The following is a 23,927-nucleotide window of genomic DNA, read 5'->3' as shown; positions in this document are numbered from 1 at the left end:
GGACAAATATTGAGTAATGCCACTGTTGTAAAACAGGACTGACATCAGGGTTGTGAGAAACTGAGAGGGGATAAACATACACTGCATTGAAACAGATGAGGGAGAGAACTGCTTAAAAGAAATATATGTTTGGGTATTATCTGCATGACAAGAGTCCAGAATAAGAGCTGCATAGTAAAGTGGACAGGTGGTGGATTATAACAGTGAAAGAATTTTTCTTTTACTTTACAAAGAGAAGAGCGAATTGGGGCAGGGTGGGGAGAAGGGGTGGGCAAGGAGAAAAGTGCAATAATGAATGAAAGAAAATCCTAAGTCTGTAAATTTTCATTAAAATTATTTATTTATTAAAAAGGAAGCTAAACAAGATCTAAAAAAAAAAAAAAAAGAGTCATCTGTGACTGGTTGGAATCCCCCTAACACAGACAGGATGGTGGCGCTTGGAGGGCTGAGACCATTACCCGATTGATTACCATACTTTTGTAAAAAGTTAACAATTCAAGTTCAACGTTAACAAGTCACCAAATGAAAACTAGCTACTGAAGGATCTTTGTCACAGTTTTATTTAAAGATAGGCCTTTTGAAACCAAAAGACCAATATTAATAGTTGACCCAATGAAAACTAGCTACTGAATGATCTTTGTCACAGTCATATCTCTTTTTTTAACCCCTCAGCTTCTCAGCGCCAGAAAGGTGGGCAGTCTTCTACCATCATGATTTACAGCCTCAGAAAGCTCAGTGGAGGAAGGGTTGGTATGAGTCTGAATCGACTTGACTACCTTTACTCCAATTAATATCAATTTATTCCTTCCAATTAACACCAGTTCAGCACAGCCAGTTTGAGCAGATGGACGTTCGCCTGCCCCACCTGCACCCGCGTCACGTGGAGAGGATGCTGACGCCCCTTTCCAGGAGGGGAGCCAGGACTCCAGTCCCCGCCCGCGGCCTGTAGCCCCGCCCATAGGCTGCTGGTCCCGCCCACCTCGCGGCCCCGCCCACCGGCGCTCACTCCCCGCGGCGGCGGAATCGCGGAGGCCGGGGGCGGGACTCACCCCACGCCCTCGGGGGTCTCCCGGGCTCGACCAATCAGCGAGCGCCCTGTTGGCCGTCCGCGTCGCCCGCGCCCCTCCCCCTCCCGCCGGCCTGCGCGTGCCACAGTCCAAGATGGCGGTCTGCAGGCGGACAGGCGCCCCGGGCCGCGTTCGTCCGCTGCTCTGCGCTCTGCTGCTGTCCGTCAGCCGCTTCGCCGGCGCGGGAGGGGACGCCGGGGCCGCGGGCACGGCCTCCCCGCTGCCGCATCGCCGCTTCGAGTACAAGTTCAGCTTCAAGGGGCCGCACCTGGTGCAGAGCGACGGGACCGTGCCCTTCTGGGCCCACGCGGGGAGTAAGCCGGGCGCGGGCCGGGGCCCCTCTCCGCCGCCTCCCCGCCGCCGCGCGCCACGTGCCCGGGGGTCCCGCTTCGCACCCCGTCTTCCCGGCCCCCCGATGGCGCCCCACCCGACCCCGGCCTCCCTCTGACCCCGTGGGATCTGGAGGGCTTGTGTCACTTCTCCCCTTCTGTGCTCGCCCACGCCGCCCTGGGCATCATCACCTTTCACCCCGATGCCACGTCCCCAGGGGACCCGGCCGCCACCCCCGCCGCGCGCCTGCAGCCAGCGCGAGCAGCCCCTGGTCCCCGATCCCCCTGCCCTCGGTCTCCCTGCCCCCGGTCCCCGTACCCTCGGCCCCGATCCCCCCTACTCCCTTACCCCCTGCCCCCTGTTCCTCTACCCCCTTACCCCCTGCCCCCGGTCCGCCTGCCCCCCTTGCCCCCTACCCGGCTGCTGGCGCCCTGGGGTGCCCCCTGCCCCTGCTACCAACCATCTTGGGGTGTCCCCTGCCAGCCCCGTCAGTAACATATGTTGGGGGTCATTTTAATATCCCACCTGCTTCCTTCTAACCTTTTGGGACCTGGGCCTAAATCTGCCCTTTGGTGACTTGGTGCACACTTTGATCTCTTACAGTAACTCATCAGGTGACATTATGGTCATGTTCACCCCATTGTCAGGGAGAGGACTGTGTTGGTTTTGAGTTTGTTGTTTCCTGAACACTCAGGCCAAGACTGGCATTGACACCTACACACACACACACACACTCACACTCTTTAAAGAAAGTGACATAAGCTGTGCTCCAGGCTGTTACTCTTCTGCGTGCTGGGCCCATATGTAGTTAAGAGATTTGGGGGAACACGGTAAAGCAAATCCCTGTAGTGTGCAGTGCTGATGTGTTAATGCTGACTAAGGGTTCAGCCACAAACACTTGGCATGTTATAACCTGTGTTCTGTGACCTTTGGGACAAGTGGCAAATGCCTTCAGGTTGTTCCTCATTGCCATTGAATTCATTCCAAGGCATGGCAGACAACTCCCCCCACCCCCCATTCTTTATGGGGACTCTTGTAAGTCCATCTACATTGCACATCGTTGTAGATTGCCCTGTCTGTGAACCAGACTGCTCTCTTTCAAGGAATGGCCCTGTTGGGAAAGGCTGTTTCACTGAAATTAGCATGTAATTAAAAGGTACAAATTCTCTTTGAACTTAATAACCAGGTCATTAAGTATTTGAAGTGGGGTGCAACTGTTTCATAACTGAGCAGACACTAGTGTGTGCCTGCTTGCTGGAAGAATATTTGAAGGCATTTGTTACCAAGTAACAATGCTCCTCATACACAGAAGATGATGTTGATTCTAAATGCAAGTTTGTGGTTTTATTGTTTTCACAGAGGCTGATGAATTTGTTTATGCCTTTTCCCTTCTGCACCTCTCCATTGCCAAGGAAGTCTTAACTCAGCTACTTGAATCAGTTAACCTTGGTTTTCCTGACAGAACCTATAACAAACCAAGCTGGTCTTATGCAGAAACATTAGGACAGCTTGCACTGGTGATACAAAATTTCAAGGCTAGAGAGAATTGTGAACTAAGGGATTAATATGACAGTGGTATTGAGTTGTAAGCTTCTTCCCTCTATCCTGGAGAGACCTGAGTTCAGTTCCTGGCAGTGATGCTGGTTTGTTGCTGTGATGCTAAACAGATTTTAGTGGAACTTCCAGGCTAAGACAAACTGGGAAGAAAGGGCTGGCAGCCTTTCTGAAAATCAGCCAGAAAGATCTTCACTTCAAGTCTGATCTTGTACAGTGTGGAGTTGCTGTGTGTCAGGGGTCAGCTTGATGGCGGCTAGCAAATCATTTTAGCTGAATTCACGTGTCTCCTTTTATTGTCACCATACATTTTTCAGTCTTATGATTATCTTTATTGATCATTTTTCCCTTTTCATTTTGACCTAATACCTACTACTAAAAAAGTTGAGAAATGGAATGATGCTTATCTACTTTAAACATCACACTCTACCCTCTATTTTTGTCTCAAATTAAGACCAAATCTATGATGTTTCTTAGCTCATTTAATGCTCATTAATACATTTGGTATTGTCAGTATAGGTCCTTAGGTCCATAAGGGCAAAAATGATAACAATATATCATCCTTGATAGCTTTCAGAGTTCTTTGACCTTTAATACCTTATTTGCTCTTAACTACGCAAGTCCTGGTGGTTCATCGATCATGAGTTGGGCTACTGCAGAAAGGTCGGTGATTCAAAGTCACCAGCTGTTTTGGTGAAAGATGAGGCCATCCCCTTCCAAAGAGATTTAGAGACTTGGAAAGGACACCCACCTTGTTTCTGTGGAGTTGGGACTGGCTCATAGCTGGCCCCTCCACCGGGTCCTGAGGCTGTAAATTGCAGGAGAGGATTGCTCACTTTGGCCCGGTTGGGGGGGGGGGAACGGGGACACGGACGACTCACACTGGCAGTGAGCATGGCCTTCAGTAGTCAGGTTAGCTGCACACGTCCTTGGGGACTAGGCTACCATGTCCCCTTGGTAAACTTTGAAGCAGTTCTAATCTGTCCTATTGGACCATTGTGATTTCAGATCCACTTGATTGTAGTGAGAAGCAAGTTATCTTTTTTTAGGTTGAAAACTGATGTTCAAAAGGAAAACTTAAGGTTCTTGGAGAAGGTGTGTTGTCAGGTGTCATCTAGTCTGTTCTGACACGTGGGAACCTCTTGACTGAGAATGTGCTGATAGTCGCGTCAGTAGATTAGAACTTGGATCTGGGACGCTCTGTCCTTGACGCACTGCTGTCTCTTTCCATCAGTGAAAATGATCACAGACAGTGGCTAATTTGACTACAGTGTCTCGACTTTTCTTTTTTGGGTCAGTTTTCCTACCTGTAAACAGATACTGTTATTTTTTTTGTTTGGTACCATCAAGTCAGTTCCAACTCAGAGCAACCTTTTGTATAACTTAACAGAACAGTGCGGATCCTCACCAGCTGCCCTGTCCTGTGCTGTCGTCTTGGCTGTTGTTACCCATTGTTAAGCCGCTCTGTCAGTCCATCTCACTGGAGGTTTTCTTTTTGCAAACCCCTCACCAAGCTTGAGGTCCTTTTCCAGGGACGGGCCCTTCCTGGTAATGTACCCTAAATGCATGAGGCTAAGTCTCTTCATCCTCACTTCTGAGGTGCATTCGGGCTGTAATTCTTCCAAGACTAATTTGCTCATCCTTCTGAAAGCCCATAGTGTACTTAATATGCTCTGTCAACACCATAATTCAAAAGTACTCTTCCTTTGCCATTTATTTTGAGGCAATTAGAGTATCTTGGCTTAAATTAGACACACTTTAGTCCTCACAGAGGCATCTTTGCCTTTTAACACTTCAAAGAGGCACATTGCTACAGATCTGCTTAATGCAGTACATCTTTCCTTAACTGCTTTTTCTATGAATGTTGGTAGTAGATCCATGTAAAGTGAGATCTTTGACGTCCACCTTTGTATCATGATCCCGCTTGTTGATCCATCTATGTGAATAGTCATTTTCTTCATGTTGATGTGTAATCGTAGTGAATGAAGGCTGTAGTCTTTGATTTTCATTAGGAAATGTTTCAAGTTTTCTTAGCTTTCAGCAAGAAAAGTTGTATCATCTGCATGTCCCAGGTTATTAGGAGTCTTCCTGCATTCCTTGATAACGCAGTTGTTTATTTCTCAGCCTTGATACTGTTACTGTTGTTTGCTATCAGCAGTTTTCAGAGGTAGTAAATTGCGTGTGAAGAGATTTTTCCATCCTTCTGCAGAACAGTTGGTAGATTCAAAACTTGTGCCTTTGGCATTGCAGTGTAGCTTCTTATCACCAGGCTACGTGAGCTCCCTAGTGTTGATACAAGAGCTGGTTAATATCTGAGAGAACGTGCTAGAACTACTCACATTTTTTAGGAATGATAAATATTTTAATGATGGCATATATAGTGCATTAATAGGAAGAAACATTTATGTGTACTTTTCTTGTCTGGATTCAGATATAACTGTGATTGTGAAGATGATATAGAACTGAGTTATGCTTTATTCTACTTTACGTAGGATCGCTGTAAGTCAGGCCCTATTGGATAATACCTAACAATACAGCGTGTTACTGTTGTGTGCACCATCAGAAAACGCCCCATAGCTGACCCTCCTGGGGTTTTCAGAGGCAGTATATTGCACGGAAGGATCCTCATGCCTTTGAGATTACAGAACACTTCTTACCACTGGGTCACAGAGTTCCCTAACAACAACACAGTGACACTTAAGTGCTTGTGAGCTTGGTAGGAGGCTTAGAGAAATGAACTAGCTGGTCTAACATCACACAGCTAGTAAGTAGTGGAGCTGAGACTGGAGCCTAAACTGGATAGAAAACCTCCCCTTTGGGTGTGTGTGTGTGTGTGTGTGTGTGTGTGTGTGTGTTGGGGGGGGGGGAGGTTATCACTATTTAATAATTTCCGGAATCAGAAGAAATGCTTGAGATTCAGTAGACCCTCCTGTTATTGTTCTTGTTGATGTGCCGTCAAGTTTCTTACAACTCATAACAGCCCCATGATCAGTAGCTCTACACGCCGCCCTATCCTGGGCCTTCTTCACCAGCTCTTGAGCCCGTTGTTACAGACACGGCGCCCTTCCATCTTGTTCAGGGACTTCCTCTCCCACACTGACCTTTCTAAGCATGATGTCCTGCAAGGACTGGCTCCTCCTTAGAACATGCCCAAAGTATGTCAAGTGGAATTTCTCCATCCTTGCTTTCAAGGTACACGCTTTTCATTTTGTCCAGGACAGATGTGTACTCTTGGCTGTCGAGGAGATAGTCATTACTCTTCTGCAACACCACAACTCAAAGGCATCGATTCTTCCTCTTACCATTCTTAGTCATTGTCCAACTTTCAGATGCATAGCAATCAATTGAAAAGACAGTAGCTTGGTTCAGGCACACCTCAGTCTTTAAACTCACATCATTGCTCTTTAGTATTCAGGAGAGGTACTGGACAGCAGATTGTCCAGTGCAACCTGTATTTTACTTTTTTGACTGTTAGTATCAAGGGTGTTAATTGTAGATCCAAGTAAGAGAAAATCATTGACATCTTCAGTCCGTTTTCTCTCTGTCATGATATTTGGCCCAATGGTGAGGACTTTTGGTCATTTTGATGCTGAGATACAATCCATACTGAAAATTGTAGTCCTTGGTCTCCTGGAGCAAACGCTACAAGTCCTGTTCTCTTTCAGTGACCAAGGTTGTGTCATCTGCATAACACAGGTTATTGGTGCATCTTCTTCTGATCCTTCTTGAAAAATGTAGATAGGTGCAAAAATTTAGACACAGTGCTGGTGCTTGTGGAGTGCTGGAACTTAGGACATTGTTTTCATAGGTGAATTATTTGCTCTGAGTCCCATACTTTAACTGAGACTAACAGATTGGGATTGTTAGCTTTCCTTTTAAGTCATAATTCCCTGCAGCTCACCCCTCCACTTTTCCATCCCTTAGCAAAGATACTTTGTTGTTCAAAGAATGAGGTCAATGCAGGAGGAGAGTGAATCTCAAAAACTTAACTGCTGGAGGTGACTCATAGCTGACTTGGCATGGGGTTTGCGAACCTGTAAACTGCACAGGATGGGATTGCCTCTTTTTCTCCCACGGGGGCAACGGTGGATTTGAACTGCCAGAGGCACAGCCTTTGAGTTAGCACAGCTCCCTGTGGACGGTCCCTCCAGAGCCTTTTCCCTAATGCAGTAGTGAGCAGATGACTGGCTTAATGCTCAATATCTGCAGATGTACTTGGCAGTTTGATGACGCTTTGTTAAATTTCACCTTTTAAAGCTTTTTTTCTCTGATGTTTGTTCTAGATGCTATTCCCAGTTCAGATCAGATTCGAGTAGCACCATCTTTAAAAAGCCAAAAAGGATCAGTGTGGACAAAAACAAGAGCGGCCTTTGAGAACTGGGAGGTGGAAGTGACGTTCCGAGTGACCGGGCGAGGTCGAATTGGAGCTGACGGCCTGGTATGCTGACGTCCCTCACTCAGGAGACGGCTGTGATGCCTCCGCTGCGGGTGCTGATTGTTTTTGTTGTGTCTTTACAGGCAATCTGGTACACAGAGAACCAGGGCTTGGAGGGGCCTGTGTTTGGATCAGCCGACATGTGGAATGGTGTTGGAATATTTTTTGATTCATTTGACAATGATGGAAAGGTATTACTGGTTGTTACAATTATTTTTTGTTTTAATCAGTTGAACTCTGAGAAATATAACTTACTTAGCATTGTCAAGTAAAGAAGCCCCCAAACCCAAACTATATTTTTTAAAAGATGCTTAGTGTTTCTATAACCAAGACTTTTCAGTTTAAAGATGTGAGTTCAGAAGTTGTCATACACACACTTGAGGTCACAATGGATGTCGTTATGACCATTATGGAGGTCATAATGCTAACTCTGAGCGCTTTGCAGTGACCCCTCCGCCCGCCTCTCTCTGTGTGCCTAGGGATTTCCACAGTTACATGTGAATCCTTTAGAGAAGGACAAACCAACAGAGTTTGGAAGACTGTTGCAGTTTGCTTTCATGAGAAAATGAATAGCTCACATGTTGTTGTTGTTGTCTGGTGCCATGGAGTTGAGTCTGATTCCTAGTAACCCTATAAACAACAGACGTGAACCCTGTCCTAGCCTGTGCTGTCCTCAGGATTTCTGACATACGTGAGAGCCCGTGGTACAGTCACTGTGTCAGACCATCTGGTTGAGGGTCTTCCTCTCTCTCATCATCTCTCCACCATTCCACGCATGATGTCCCATTCCAAGGACGTCTCTCCTAGCCATATACCCAAAGTATATGAGATGAAGCATTAACCTTCTTTACCTCCAGGGGAGCTCTGGCTGTACCTTCCCCAAGACATATCTATTTGGGTTATTTTGGGCAGTCCATGGTTTATTCAGCACTCATCTCCAGCACCACAGTTCAAAGACACAATTCTTTCTGTTATCCTTATTCATTGTCCAAGTCTCTGATGCATTGCAAGTGATTGAAAAGACCATGGCCTGAATCAGATGTACCTTAGTCCTCACATTAACGTTGTTCCTCAAATACTAGTATCTTTTTGGATCAGGTCAGCCACTTTCCCTGATGCTCTCTCCTCAGACGATTAAGATACAAGGTGTATGTACTACCATATTGGAAACATCCAATGACTTGAGCTTTGGCAGCCCTAAGATTAGTGAGCTTTACATCCTTTCTGCTTCTCAGAGGTGGTTTTTAGTGGTTTAGAGGGGAACTTAATTAGTAACTTCTAGAAAGCCAGGCACTGTGGCCCACCTGTTAGTAAGCTCTGATAAATCCCACAGCTGTCATTGGCTCACGGGCTGCCCTTCACTGTGTACTGTTGTTTATTCAAGAACAAGTTCATTTTGATTGAGATATTGAGTGACTGTTCTCAGATGACTGCTTATGTATTTTATAAATAGAAATCTCTCCTGTTGGTATTCATTATTTTAAAATTTTAAGTCTTAGAATTTTTAGAGAGATAAGAACTTTATAGAACATCCAGAATGATCCAGAATTCTTGACCTAAGGACTTTAAAACAAAACATTCTCTTTATTTTTAGAAAAATAATCCTGCTATAGTAATTATAGGCAACAATGGACAAATCCATTATGATCATCAAAAGTAAGTGTGTGTTTTTACCTTATTCCTGCTTTCACCTTCTCTTTGGAAGCCTTATGCATATATTTCTTAAATCTGAACACTTTCCAAATGAAATAAGAGTCTCCTTTTTCTTCAGATATATTTTATAATTTGGTGAAAAAATTACTGTTATTTGGTTCTGTTTTAAAGTTCTTTCTGTAGGTCTTGTCAGATTTCAAACAAAATGTATTATTCTATTTTAAGTAAAAAACTACAGTAATTTTTTTTTATTTGCTGTAAAAATAACATCTGACAGCGTTGGCTAGTTCACCATTTTTTGGGTGCACCATGTAGTGATCTTCCTTACGTTAGCCATGCTGTGTGAACATTGCCCATAAGTGTTGGCAGATTTTCTGTACCCCCCCCAAAACCATGGCTCCACATGCCTTTAACTCCCACCCTCCTTTGGTAACATCTCGTAAATTTTGTTCTCAATCATTTGCTATTGTTATTTCATATATATGAAATGAAAGTCTGTAATTATTATAAAGTACTTGACTGTAAAAGTCAAGTTGTTACTATAAAGCACTAAAAGTCTGTAATTATCATAAATGTTTATAATGTACTTGACTCTTCAACGTTGCCACAAGTCATATGCTTTTGCATCTTTATCAAAATGGGTTTGTCAAAACTAAAGTTCACAGCTTTGGCCAAACTGAGGAGTTAGCAGTTTATGCTGCCTGTCGTTGTTGTCATTAAATGCCATTGAGTCTGCACCGCCTCCTAGTGACCACAGATGTGGCCCCTGGTCCTGTCCCTTCTTCAGGGTCAGCCTTAGCATTTTTTACTTTGCTTGGTTAATGACTAAGCAAGTGATAAAGCAGTTCAGGTATGAGTGGAGCACTCTTTTTTCTTTTTCTGTTAAGGAGAGAATCAGTGAATTGTAAAAGCTATTCAGGTTCCCCATACTATCTAACAGTATAGTGTTTGTGTGAAACCTTTTGTAAGCAGAAAGGGCTTGAGATAAATCCTTGAGCCCTCCCAGACTACATCCTGATCTCTATCCAAGAGTGCCACCCTCTCTTTGTCCCAGCAGTACATGGGAACCCAAGGCTGCGGGAGGAAGGAAAGGATATTGTGTATCAGCTTCGTGTCTTCTGAGTAACTGTTAGAACTGCTCTAGACTGTTACAGCTTGATACTGTGTGAATGTTCCTGAACAGTAATAGTTGAAGCAGTGAGTTTTAACTCCTGTTAAAATTGCTCCCTGAAGTGTGTCCTTGTCTGTCCCTGTACTGCAGCGATGGTGCTGAACAAGCTCTGGCGAGTTGCCAGAGGGACTTCCGTAATAAACCCTATCCTGTTCGAGTCAAGATTGTATATTACCAGAAAACATTGATGGTAAGTAACGTGTGCTTCCTGATAGCCAGTGGATAATTTTTGTTGTGTTGTCATTGTGTACCACCGAGTCAAAACGGACCCATAGCTGAACCTCCAGCAGCTTTTCAGAGGTTGTTAATCACGTGGAAGAAGATTACCTCACCTTCTCCCATGGAGCAGCTGGTGGATTTGAACTGCATGCCTTCAGGATTCCAGCACAGCTTCTTACCAATGGCTACCAGAGCTCCCTGAGTAGTATTTTAGGGTATTTTTCATTCTTTACAGACATTAAATGCCCTTAAATTTGATTATTGGTCATGTACTTCTCAGCATTAATACAAGAGAACACATGGCCTCAAAGGCTAGTGTGAGTGGTCACCCGGGTCTAAACCTTGTCACCAGGTTTGGATTTAGTCAGTAAATGCTGAAGCACCCGATCGCATGCCAGATCTTACCGACCTGTCCCTGCCAGCAGGGACACAGACATGTACCAGGTGGGCATGGAGTAGGTCAGGAACCATTTCTCAGAGATGGATTGTATTTTGAAGGGGACTAGAGCCTTCCTAGATAAGAGGACCTGTTCTTCTCAGATGAAGCAAGCCCCAAGGCTGGAGAGAAGTCGGAATGTTTGGGAAAGGCATGTAGTTTGGTGTGGCTGGAGAGTTGAAAATCCAAAAGGAGGGAAGAGGAAAGTTGGCAATAATAGGTTTTGAATTGCAGAGTGTAGATTATCTATAAGAAGCCACGTTAAGACTTCCAGTCAGGAACTTGGAATTGTCTGACTGACAGTTTAAGAAGATGGTCTCAGCAGCCGTGTTCTCAGCCTGGTATTTATGAAAAGTGAAGTAACTTAGGTTCCTGAGTATGTGGCATTCCATGGAGTTTCTCCTTTAAACTTCTTTGCAGCCCTGTGAGGCAGGCATCTCCGTTTTAGCCGTGTGGAAGCTGACTCCCACAGTCAGCTCGGATTGTGTCAGCATCTCATTTGAACCAGCCTGTCTTAACTTCAAGGCCTCAGCTGTTGTCTGACCTAAGGTATTAGAGATGGAGAAGTGATCTGGGGTTAGAAACTACAGGATGTAGTACTACGTAGCTGAAGGGTGAATGGAGAGAGGAGGGTGAGGACAATTGAGTCAAGGACAGTTCCTGACTGACTGGCTAGTTGGGTGGCTGGTAGTATTAACTGATTGAAAGGACCCTAGCAAAGAAGCGCGCGCGCGCCTGCGCGTGTGTGTGTGTGTGTGTGTGTGTGTGTGTGTGTGTGTATGGAGCTGCAAAGCAGGGAGTTGATTTAATTATAATCAGGTTGAGTTTAGGATAATATTTAGGTGAATTTATCTGGTTGGCAGTTATAATAAGATCATGCAGTGCATAATTTGTTTTTCAAAGACACCATAAGTCCCTGGTGAGAAAGTGCTAACAGTCTTTTCCCTTAATCATAAGCTTTTTCCCTTACAGATAAAATACATTTTATGAATCTTTCCTCTTAATCAAGTCTTGAACTTTTATGTGTAAAATTCTAAAAAACATCTTGGGAAAAACTTGGCATGTTGCCTCACTCTTAAATCCCAAGCCCATGTCAAGATCCTAGTACCTCCTGCACTGTCGTTAAGGTCCTCATCAGTAAGTCACTCCTAACCTGACATGGCCCGGGCTCCAGGCATGGCCTCCGGATCCACACTTGCACCCACAGGGCAGTCACCAGGCAGTGAGGCTGCCTTCCTGCTGCACCACAGTGAGCCCTGGAGCACGTCTCAGCCTGGATCCTTGCATGCGGCACCATAGAGAGAGGTCCCTACCCAGAGGAGAACGGAACCCTGCACGGGGCACCATAGAGATGGGTCTTTACCCAGAAAAGAGTGGAACCCTGCACGGGGCACCGTAGAGAGAGGTCCCTACTCAGAGGAGAACGGAATCCTGCACGGGGCACCATAGAGATGGGTCTTTACCCAGAAAAGAGTGGAACCCTGCATGGGGCACCGTAGAGAGAGGTCCCTACTCAGAGGAGAACGGAATCCTGCACGGGGCACCACAGAGATGGGTTTTTACCCAGAAAAGACCAGAGCCCTGCACGGGGCACCGTAGAGAGAGGTCCCTACCCAGAGAAGACTGGAATCCTGCATGGGGCACCATAGAGACTAGTGTCCCTGCGCACACAGGTTTATCAGATTTGGGGCGACTTGCTGTAGAGAACCCCTCCTTTAGCCTCGTGTGTTTCTTGACTTATGTGTCCGGGGGATTCTTTTTCTTCCCCCATCTGTGAATGTCCTGGCAGAGCTCATGTTGCAGGCACAGCACACATCGTTTCTCACCTTCGCACACTGGGTCCGCGTTGACTTTTCCTAGGTCACTCTCCACCTGGAAGGGGCCATTCTCTTTCATTTCCTGAACTTCAGTGCGTTAGGGTTTCTTTTCTGTTGTTTATTTGACCGTTATGTTGTCTCAGATCCTAGTTAACTGTATGAGTGTTTTTTCATCAGTATGATTGCAAATTTCTTTACGGGCGGTACACCTTGTCTGTTTCACTTCAAAGCCCATTGCCATGAAATCAGTTGTGATTCAGAGTAACTGAGAACTACTCCATAGGGTTTCCAAGGCTGTGAGTTCAGGAAGCTGACTGCCACATCTTTGTCCCTCAGAGCGGCAGCTGGGTTTGAACCACTCACTTTTCAATTCAGCAGTGGAACTCTTAACCACTAAGCCATTCAGGCTCCTGTATGCCCTGCAGTCCCTAAGATTGCATATGTGTTTGGTCCTCGGAAAATGCTTGTCAAGTAAGCATTAACACCTTGGCTTGTCCTGGTTTCCACATCGGGGAGGAATCGAAGTCCGGATATGGCAACCCAGAGCTTTCCTGTAAACCTGTACCTGTGGCCTGTCTTCCAGGTGATGATCAATAATGGCTTTACACCAGATAAAAACGATTATGAGTTTTGTGCAAAAGTGGAAAACATGATTATCCCTGCACAGGGGTATTTTGGAATATCTGCTGCAACAGGAGGTCTTGCAGGTAAATCTTGTTTTTAGTATTGAAAGTTTGTAAATTGGGTTTAATTGGAAAGAGTGTACTTGGCGGATGCAGAGACTTCTTTTTAATCTTGAGAAACTAGTTGGGCCTTCCCAGGGTCCGAGGTGCCAGTCTCTCCGTCTGTTGAAACTGTCAGTCTTCTTACCTGTTTTGTGGGCGCCCAGCTGGGTGGGCTCCATTCATTTACATAAACTCAGCCTCGGGTGGGCTGTTCTGTGTGGGAGTGGACGCACTTAACATCAAGGCTGTAGAAGTGAATGGCCAAGTGTTTCAGGATACTGAGAATTGTCACATGAAACAAAAATGCACTTGGAAGCCTGAGGAAATATTATTTAGGGACATACTTTCTAAAACTTTATCATTTTTTCATAGGTGATGATAACATTTGATTTTAATACCTCTTGTGTTAATAGGATAGCTTGTAATTTGAATATGTTGTAGAAATAGATTTTCTTGTAGAAAAATCTTTTGAAACAGATATATAGTTTTTAAAGCCCTCAAGGAGAGAAGATAGATGTATTTTTCCTACTCTTGGGTGAGCTTTCATGTCTTGGAAATGGTTTTGTGAAAATCGTTGCAGGAACTTTCTTAACAGTCTAGCTTTCTGACTCCTGGCCCAGAGCTCTGCACACTGCCCTACTCTCCTCAGAGTCGCTGAAGCACAGCGCATTCTCATTGCTCTTTAAGCACCACCCGTCAGACTTCTCCAGAGTAGTGGCCCGGAGCATGCAGATTGCTGCACAGCAGAAACGACTCTCTGGCTGTCACTGGCTGGAACTGGAATTTTAGTTCCGTGATAATGGGCCTTGTTCCACTGGGTCTCTATTTTCAGCCTGAGAAGATTAAAATTGTTCTTTTAATATGAATTTCAAGAAATGATGTGTGATAGAAACAAATAAGAATGATTTATAGTGAAATTAACCACCTCCTCTAACTAACCCAGGGTGCTTTGAACATATGTTGTAAGAGGACAGCAGTGTCTGACTTTGGACGTCCCAGCAAAGCAGGGTGGAGAATTGGCCTCATCACAAGTGTAAAATGGGGCACAAGGGCTAAGGTGTCATAAGAAAGGCTCAGCAGAGATGGGGACGGGGAGGGGGGTGGGGTGGGGGGACACCCCCATTGAGAACGGCTGTGGTCTCATTTACCTCAGATATCATCCATGAAGAAGAGTTTAGAAAATAGAGGAGGGCTTTGGTGTCAGCATTAGGAATGTAGGCTTGTTTAGCTGTTGATGTGTTCCTGTTCTGAAAACACTGGGGCAGAGTTCACATCCATTGTTCATAGGCTTGCTCAGAGCCAGAGTTGACTCAGTGGCTCTTAACAACAACAGTGTGCTAAACAGTTGCTAAATAGGTACAACTCGTAATGACCCTGCGGGCTGTACAACTGTTCCTGGGTCCCCAGGTTGTATATCTTTAGGGCAACAGTGGGTTGTCACAGCTTTTTCCTACAGAGCACCTGGCAGGTTTGAACCACCGACCAAGGATTTCACAAAGTGCATTGTACTTTCTTTTAATGGAAATTGCTAAGCTGAATATTATTAATACCAGTTCATTTTTCTTTTCTTACTTTATAAAGCAGTGGATAACCAGAGTACACTATTACAAAAGTAATCTGTTAGGAAGTTATTACCTTGTGCTTTTTTTCCCTAGACTTTTTCTTTTCACTTTCTTTTTTTTTTTTTTAAATTATTAAATTTTATTAGTATTAATGAACATTTACAGGGATCTTGGGTTTTCATTCCTTCATTGCTGTACCATTCTTTCTACCCTCTTCCCCAGTTTGTTGTTCTTCCCCCGCCCTCTGAATGTCTGTTTTAATTGTCCAATTGCCACAGTGCTTGTCAAAGCCAGTTCTGTTTAATCTCCTTTGTCAGTGTGTCCTTTGCCATTCCCTATCACTCCTCCCTGAGAGAGACTCCACCCTGATTCATAAGGGAAAGGAGATGGTGTATTCTCTTAGCTACTTCCTGCTGAAAAGGGACGCTGTGGGTTTCAGGGTGAAGATCTTCTCTCCCTACTCTAAAGGGCCCCTTTGGCAGTAGGAAACACATCGACTATTATGGAGATTGATTTTGGAATTTAGATGCACTGTTATTAATTGTGCTTAGCCGTACATGTTCATATCCTTGAAGATGTATCATGGGGGTGTTGCAGCCTAGAAGATACAAATTTAACTAACAAGTTATAAGTACATGAGTCAAAAATTATGGAAAAGTAAAAGAAAAGATTCTTTCATTGTTTTACAAACCCTCCCCCAGGTCCCCTCCACCATGTAGCCCTCGCTCTAGACTCCTGTGATGACAGAAATACCTAGTCACAGATCTCTTTTAAACAGTTTTCTCCCTCCTCTGCTTCGGTGCAGTATACATTATTGAACCCATCTTACTCAGTCTCTCCCCAACCCCGAGGTTAGTCCCATTCTACAACAGCAGCATCATGTGCTATTTGTCCTTTTGTGACTGGGATATTTCACTCAGCATAATGTTCTCCAGAGTCAACCATTTTGAATAATATTGCATGAGTTCCTTGTTTTTCAATGCAGCATAGTATTCCATTGTGCGAATATACCACAGCTTCTCTAGCCATTCGTTTGTTGATGGGCACTTAGGTTGTTTCCAACTCCTTGCTATTGTGAACAAAGCTGCAGTAAACATGGGTGTGCATCTTTTCACTTTCTAGATGACCATGATGTTCTTTCTTTTCTGACCTTCCAACTGACTGAGCCTGGAAAAGAACCAGTAAGTACACACACTTTTCCCCCCAGAGTTCCTTTTCTGTTGCATGATATTGCCTGTGTCTGAGGCTCGGGATGTCTGGCTGAGTTTGAATATTATCTCTGCAGTTACTGCTTCAGGGTTTTGTGCAGGTCACTTACACCCTGTAACCTCCAGGAGCAAAGCCAGGGTGTTGGTCTTGGCGGCGGTGGGGCGCTGCAAGGGTTGAAGGAAGCTGCGCTCAGAGCAGGCAGGCTGCTCGGTGGTGGTTATTTGCTGTTAAGGTGTGTTGTAAGAATTGGTTTATAATGAGAAATAACAGTCTTGTTAGTAGAGCAGTTGAAGTGAATTTTTTAAAGAAAATGTTTCATTTTGAGGTACTCATTGATTTCTGTATGATTTTTCTTTTTTTTTGGTAATAATTCTTAAACTCCAAAACAGCCTACACCAGATAAAGAAATTTCAGAAAAAGAGAAAGAAAAATATCAGGAAGAATTTGAGCATTTTCAGCAAGAATTGGATAAGAAAAAGGAGGAGTTCCAGAAGGACCACCCTGACATTCAGGGGCAGCCGGGTGAGTTATGGGGTCTCTGCCGTGGACACTGCAGCGAGGGGAGGCTGAGCGGTGGGCATTGCGTCAGGAGCCTGGCCTGGGGCCTGTGTTCATCCCATCCCAACCCCCCACCCCCCAGCTAGCATATCGCACAGTTTGTGAATAAATCATTGGTTTTTAAAGAGTCTGGAGGTGGACGTTTCATTACGGGTTAGAGTGTGACTGTTGACGTGTGAGAAAAGCAGTAACGTGTGTGGGTGGAAAATGTCAGCCCCGTGAGGACAGGCTTGTGTTCATTGTGTGCACCACCATTGCCCCCAAACTCAAAACTCTCTTCTGGCCTAGTCCCATAGTTGAGCTCAGTAATATCTGCTGGGTGGACCGGTCCAATGTGGGGTCTTTTCTTTCCTGTCTCTGAGAATTATACAATTCCTCCATGTCCTGTGGAGTAGTACTTAGAACTTACCAAAAGGGTTGAGCGGAGAGAGCCTGCAGCTCTCCTCTTATCAGTAGATTTCTGGACTTAATCTGGTAAGGTGGGAATTTTAAATATTCCTCTAAACTGGTATAGTCAAGAATGTAAGTCTGCTGATACAAAAAGTAAAGCATTGTGAATAAAGCCAGCTAGAGTCACGTTTCCCTAACCTCGCTCTTCTGTCTGGGTGGTTCCCCATCAGCATAGACACCAGCCTGTGATGGATATGCACTGTCGTAGAGGGCACTTGGTGGCACGTTCAGCCGAGACCACGATCACGTTAGTCTCAGGAAGTAGAAATGTGTGTGTTGGCGTGGGGCGGTGTGGTAAAGGGGTGTAGATGTGCAGAGGAGGAGGCAGAGGCAGGGGTCGTTACGGCTGGATTGAAGCCGGGGGCCAGGATGAGCTGAGCTGAGAGGTGAGGGTGGTGGGAGTGCTGTGCTGCGCCCGTGGTGGGCAGGGAGAAAACGTCACTTGGTGGTGGGTGAGGGACGAGGACCGGCAGGAAAGAGAGGCCCTTCCTCCTTGCATTTGTTGAAGCTGTCATGTGGGATTTGTGAGTCAGTTCTGTGAATGAAGGCATCACCTCCTTCAGCATGTACAGCTAGAAACAGAAGAGCAGCTGTTCTCTTCAACTCTAAACTCTGTTTCTTAATCTTCTGCATAAGTAAAATGTGCATACTTGAAGAGGCTACTGTAATTTAAAAAGGGTCCAAGCATCAGCGATGTCAGAACCACACGGTAATGGAGTTGACTGGAGGGTAGACCACTGGACAGGGCACCTTCTCGTTTCCCTCGCCGCAGCACTCAGTGGGCCTGTGTCTTTGAGAAGCCCTCTGTGTAGGCTGTTCTGATGGTTTTCATTTGGAATGTCGTTCCCAGCCGAGGAGATCTTTGAGACTGTTGGAGATCGTGAGCTGAGGCAGATCTTTGAAGGACAGAACCGCATTCATCTGGAAATCAAGCAGCTCAACCGCCAGTTAGATATGATCCTTGATGAGCAGAGAAGGTACGTCTCCTCCCTGACGGAGGAGCTCTCCAAACGTGGAGCCACGGTCCCGGGGCAGCCCGGACAGGTGAGCCTTCCCGGGGGCACGAGGGCCCTTGGTGCAGGGGATGTATCAGAGGAAGGTGGTGGGCTGCAGGTGTGGTTCCTGAGCTGCCAACCCGTCTTTCTTCTCTTTTTCTGCCCAGATCTCTCAACAAGAAGTGGACACTGTGGTGAGAACTCAGCATGAGATTCTGAGACAAGTGAACGAAGTGAAGTAAGTGTGTGGTCGGAGTCTTGTCTGCCTTGTGCTGTCTTCATCCTCATTTCCTGCCTCTAGGGAGCTGGGTGGCCTACAAGGTGGAGTTACGCTGCTCTCACAGGTGGCACCTCTCCTCAGTGCCAGGCCCCCAGCAGCTTCTCTGGAGAAGGATGGGCTGTCCCCTCTGTGTGCTTACGCCTGGAGGATCAGCTGTGAGTCACTTCCTTCTTGGTGGCAGTGACCTTGAATTTCTGGGTTTTCATGACTTCTCTAGGAGCCCAGGCCCCTTCAGATTCCTGCCTGAGGACAGTCGCACATGCATTAGTTTAACCATATGGGAAGGGACTGTAAAGACATAGATTCTTGGGAACTGCAAGCACGTCTGAATGTTTAAACTAGTCTTGCCAAAAAAAGTAAAATGAGCCTTCGTCTCTTAAAATAGTAAGTTTGTCCCAACTCTGGACAGTCAGGTATAAAATGTAAAAGGAATGAGGGTAACACTTTAGGACTAGGGCAGTAGGCCTGCGTGTGCAGTAGGACTCAGATACAAGCATGGTTGACGCAGGCACGTCTTTCTAAAGGAAGAGAATGCTTTTGTCTTTTGAGCAAAAAAAAGGTAGATTGGTTGGTTTGTTTTTTTTCCCCAGAACCTTTTTCAGGTAAATACGTCATAATGCAATTGCCTCTTTTTTATTCTTATTTTGTGTTATGGTACAGACTAGAGAAAGATGGCACAGAACAGTGGTAAATGGGTGGTAGTTAAGAAAAAGAATGATCAGTGATGTAGATCATGTGTGGTTTTCAGTGCCTAGGGCAAGGAAAGCCATGTGGCTGTCTCCACAAGCACCGCTTCAGCGATTGTACCCACTGACAAACGAGAATATCAGGTGACTTCTTCCCAGCTGCAGAGTTAAATAGTGTGGTAACTTCTGACCACAGTCCTGTAGAGAACAGCCTGGAGTGCTCCGTGGGCACACGCGTTCCTTAGCTCCACACAGCGTGGGCCAGCAGTGGGGCCTGGTGGTCAGGAGAGCCCGTGTGTTCTGCGTACTTGTTAGTCGTCCTGCCACCATTCCTCAGAAACTCTTCTCTAGAGATCTCTGCAGTCCTGTTTTCACTTAATCAGTCTCCTAATCATCTTCCCACCACAGTTCCAGAGTTCCAACCGAAGATTAATTCCTCAGCTCTGGGTTCCAGCTGGCTAGAGCTGTAGATGTCCTGTCTCATTGCCCTCTTGCCGGACGACATGGGCCAGAGTTTCCAGCATAGTCTATATCCCTAAAAAATGCCAGCCGCCTCCCCAGCCTGCAAAAAAGAGAATAGCAGTCCTTTTGCATAGCGTTGATTCTGCCTTGTTGACCCTGAAGGACAGGGTGGACTCGCCGCACGGTTTCCAAAGCTGTCGCATCTGTGAAAGCTGACTGCAGCTTCTCCCAAAGAGCAGCCAGTGTGGTTGAACCACAGCCTGTCACTTAGTTTTCGAGCACTGTACCCCCAGGGCTCTGTTGTCTCGTTCTGCTGTGCTGTGGAGCCAGTTCTGACTCAGCGAGTCTGCAGCTCAGAACTGTCCTGTGCTACGCCGTTCTCCACCCGCCCCGCTGCCAGTCTCTCCTGTTGCTCATCACTGTTGGTCCATCTCATCGAGGGTCTTCCTCTCCTTTGCTGACCCTCCACCTTTAATAGCAGGATGTCTTATCAAGGACTGGCCCTTCTCGGCAGCATGCCCAAAGTAGTGAGATGGAGTTTCACCATCCTTGTCTTTAAGGAGCACCCTGATTCCACTTTTTCCAAGACAGAGTTCTGTCGGCAGTCCATGAGCTGTTCACCATGAGTCACATTGTCAGCATCAGCTCTGGTGTGGCCAGGCCTCAGCTGCACAGACTCCCTCAGCGGGTGGGAGATTGCAGGGGCTGAGAGCTTATCTCCGAGCTCGTCAGGCCCAGCGCTGAGGACCTTTGGAATGAGCAGGGCTGGGACAGCCCAGAACAGCTGAGTTAACCATTTACTCGGCATTGACCGACTGATGGAGGACAGATTTATTTATTCACTACTTAGAGTGAAAGTTTACAAATCACATTGTTTTTTCATTCAGCCATTCATAGACACTTTGCTTGATGACATTAATTAATAAACAGTTTTTTATGACATTAATTGCAGGTCACTAATATACTTACTACTATGTCTGATCAGCCTCTGTTTTGTATATTGCCGTTCCCATCGCTGAGCTTACATGCTTATTAACTTCTATTCCCTTCTTCTCCCTTGGGGAAGGTTTTCTCACATGGCCACAAAGAGCAGTTCCTGATTATTAGAGCCCTGGTGGCACAGTGCAGTGCTGGGGTGGGGATGAGGTGTGTGTCTGTCCCTGTCTGTTTGGGAGTCTTGGAAACCCTGCAGAGCAGCTCAGTGTCAGTTTTAACACAAGTTAGTGACATTCTCTACATTTGCATGGCTCTTAGTAAAAGATAAAGACTTAATATTTAATTGTTTTTTTGTACATACTCCTTGTTTTGAAGACTTTAAATTTTTTTTTCCTTAAGAGCCACTATATTGATCTTAAGAGTTTATCTAACCATTAGAAAGCTGTAATGAAAAGAAAAGCCTTTATTGTGAGTCCACTGTCTGAGGAAGTTTTCTCTTCCAGGAATTCCATGAGTGAGACCATCAGACTAGTCAGCGGCATACAGCATCCTGGGTCTGCAGGCGGCGTTTACGAGTCCACGCAGCACTTCAACGACATCAAAGAGCATCTGCATGTGGTGAAGAGGGACATAGACAACCTCGTGCAGAGAAACATGGTACCGCCCCTTGCCTCCCTCAGTCACCGAGGTCCCATCAGTGCACTGAAACTGCTGGACCCTTTGACGTGTATTAATGCTCATGTTAATGTTCAGGGTGAAATCGGAGCACATCAGACTTCCACATCCTGTGGAACAGAATTTTTACAAATAAATACATTACTCCCAGTTAGAGCAGCCATCCAGTCCCAGAACCGTTTCTTTTTCTAGAGTTTAACATACAAACCTGTTTTTATAAGTAAGGGGGCTCTTGTTTTATCAGTAATCCCTCTGAACATCTTGGAAAGTGTCTCTTCACCGACTCCTTTTCTTTCATAGACAAACCAGAGCTGAGTGATTGACTTTATTTCTCTCTGCATGGGCTGGTGGGAGGCTCATGTCTAAAACTGGATGGACAAGGCCAGCTTTGCTTAGATAGGTTTCCTTTGTTACTTCTGTCATATTTTTAAAGTTCTTTTGTTTTACTTTACTAGATCTTACATTTTTTTGACCCCCATTTACATTATAAAGACTGTAAACATGTATAGATATTTGCAGAAATCTCTGTATGGTACAAACGGTTAACCCCTCAGCTACTCACCAAAAGGTTGGTGGTTCAGACCCACCCAGAGGCACCTTGGCAGTCAGGCCTGGTGCTCTGCTTCCGAAAGTCAGAGCCCAGAAGACCCTGTGGAGCAGTGCTCTGCCCGTGTATGAGGGTGAGTCAGACGAGACTCCCCAGTGACCGATGACCACGGCTCTCAGTCAGCGAGCGTCCCTGCCAGGGAGTGTGTGTCAGCGTCTGAGGCAGAGAAGATGGGTCATCTCTGCAGTCAACTCCCCTAGACAATCAGCACTGCGTTGCTTCCAACTCGAGGGGAATGAGGGTGTGAAAAGTCAGTGACTGAGTGGAGAGAAAAGGTAGAACCTGCCAGAGTTAAGAAGTAGAAGCTGGTTAGAGACTGAATATGGGAAAACTCAGAAGGAAGTCACAAGTTTTCTGTTTTTTCTCAGTCACTTCTTTTACCAAAATATAGAATTGACTAATACGAAGTTCTTTGCCGTTTAGCCACATGAAAAACAGAAATGCCCAGAACTCCCGCCATTTCCGTCCTGTTTATCGACCATGCACTTCGTCATATTTGTTGTGGTGCAAACAGTGTTATTCATCGGCTACATCATGTATCGGTAAGTCTCTGGAAAATGTCATCGAATTATTTTTCTATCACTGCTTTTTGCGAAACACTCAGTAGAGTCATCTGTGCAAAATTATAGAACCTTTAAGATCGGTAAAATTAGCTGGATGCTGATTTGATGAAGAGTCTGTTCTAGGCCGTAGCCGTTGACACGGGCATCCGTGCGTAGACCCTGGGCTTCCTCGATGCATCTTCTCATTTAGAAAGGCACTCGGCTCTCTGTCTTGAGCAGCCTTCGTCTTTCTCAGCGTGATGTACCTGGGACTCGTTTCATTATCTCTCTCTGTCTTCCCTCCCCTTCTCACGTTAGGACTCAGCAAGAAGCAGCAGCCAAGAAGTTCTTTTGACCATCGTGTTGATGATGTATGTGTGTCACGTATGTACGGACAAAAGCTTGTCTTTTTGAGGGAATTTAAGTATTTAAATTGCTTCATAGTCTAAATTATTAAATTTTGTATAAAATAACTGTTGAAACATCAATTTGCAGTAAGAATAAACCTTAAAACAAAGATGACTACATGTAAAGTTGTGCGTGGGACAAAAGTCTGTGTAAATGGCAGTGCATTTCAGGTCAGTCAAATGCAGCTGAGCAGAAAGGTGGGGGGGGGGTCAGCGACAGGAAGCAGGGGCAACCAGGACACAGCAGGCACCCCAGGGCTCTGATGGTGGGGTTTCTGTTTAATGTAAACACATTTTACCTCCTTGTCCCATGAAATACGACACCCGCTCACTTAAGAGAGAAGGCTCCAGCCTCCGCGTATGCATTCGATAACCAAAGGTTTTCAGAGTCAGATTCCTTGGAAGACTCAGCCCTCCACCTGTTGATGTTCGTACAACTCCCTTTAAAATCGAAGAATGTTTCGTCCGTAACCTTTACAGCTTATGTAGTAGATTTAGAATGTTTCTTGAAATCTTTTTCCCTCTGACCATTGATGGTATAATTCACTTTTCCAGCAAAATTTGGAGTAAAATGAATAGCTGCTATTTGCCCAGAAAGCCATTTAGATGGAGACATACTTCTGATAATGGATTCGAGCACTTTGCTGGGTACTGTGATCGCCCATGTGCTGAAGGCTTCGTTCTCAGTTTTCAGTTCAGTATTATGACAGTGATTTTTTATTCACATTTATTTGTAAGTGAAGGGACTCGTTCTCCGGTTTGGCGCTTACATTGTGTGGTCAGAGGAGATTGTAAATCCACAAACCCGCCAGTGTGTTCTCCCTTACCTTTCTTAACCCTGTCTGCTCGACTCTTACTTGCATACTGTTAAGTTAGTGAGACTAGCAGAGCGATCACAGGACTTTTAAAGGAGATTTTGAGGACTAGAGTCCTACATTCTGTGTTCTTCTTTTCTCCCAGAGCCAGAACTGCAGATTTTTAAAGCAGTCTTCACCTTGAAGTGTCAGGCTGGATGAGCTTTTCTCGGCCATTAGCAGAGTTCTGGGTGTTACAAAAACATTCTAAAAAGGACGTTTTAAAATGCTGTTTTCACAGTTGACAGACTTTTCCTCGCTTCAGAAAGCTCTGCCTCTTCAACTAGTGGACTGACT

General features: G+C 45.5%; 1 protein-coding gene across 1 annotated transcript; it reads left to right on the top strand.

Annotated features, from left to right (window-relative positions):
- The first annotated feature begins 1,150 nt into the window (after nt 1-1,150).
- Nucleotides 1,151-22,724, top strand: LMAN1 (lectin, mannose-binding, 1). The gene is made up of 13 exons (XM_006892722.1): nt 1,151-1,381; nt 7,235-7,389; nt 7,470-7,577; nt 8,981-9,042; nt 10,301-10,400; nt 13,266-13,389; nt 16,092-16,150; nt 16,568-16,700; nt 18,037-18,230; nt 18,349-18,419; nt 21,049-21,202; nt 22,251-22,369; nt 22,688-22,724. The coding sequence occupies exons 1-13, from the start codon at nt 1,162-1,164 to the stop codon at nt 22,722-22,724; spliced, it is 1,536 nt and encodes a 511-aa protein (XP_006892784.1). The 5' UTR covers nt 1,151-1,161.
- Nucleotides 22,725-23,927: the final 1,203 nt, after the last annotated feature.

Source organism: Elephantulus edwardii, unplaced genomic scaffold, assembly GCF_000299155.1.
Source record: "Elephantulus edwardii isolate Elephantulus edwardi_28Jun2011 unplaced genomic scaffold, EleEdw1.0 scaffold00118, whole genome shotgun sequence".
Lineage (NCBI taxonomy): Eukaryota > Metazoa > Chordata > Mammalia > Macroscelidea > Macroscelididae > Elephantulus > Elephantulus edwardii.
The sequence above is the reverse complement of the archived record's forward strand: the minus strand, read 5'-3'. Positions and strand labels throughout refer to the sequence as shown.

Excerpts from the sequence above, each read along its gene's own strand:
- LMAN1 (XM_006892722.1), top strand. The coding sequence starts at position 1,162 with ATGGCGGTCTGCAGGCGGACAGGCGCCCCGGGCCGCGTTCGTCCGCTG. Across the intron at positions 16,151-16,567 it reads CTGAGCCTGGAAAAGAACCA|CCTACACCAGATAAAGAAAT; the intron begins GTAAGTACACAC and ends ACTCCAAAACAG. Across the intron at positions 18,420-21,048 it reads AGACAAGTGAACGAAGTGAA|GAATTCCATGAGTGAGACCA; the intron begins GTAAGTGTGTGG and ends TTTCTCTTCCAG.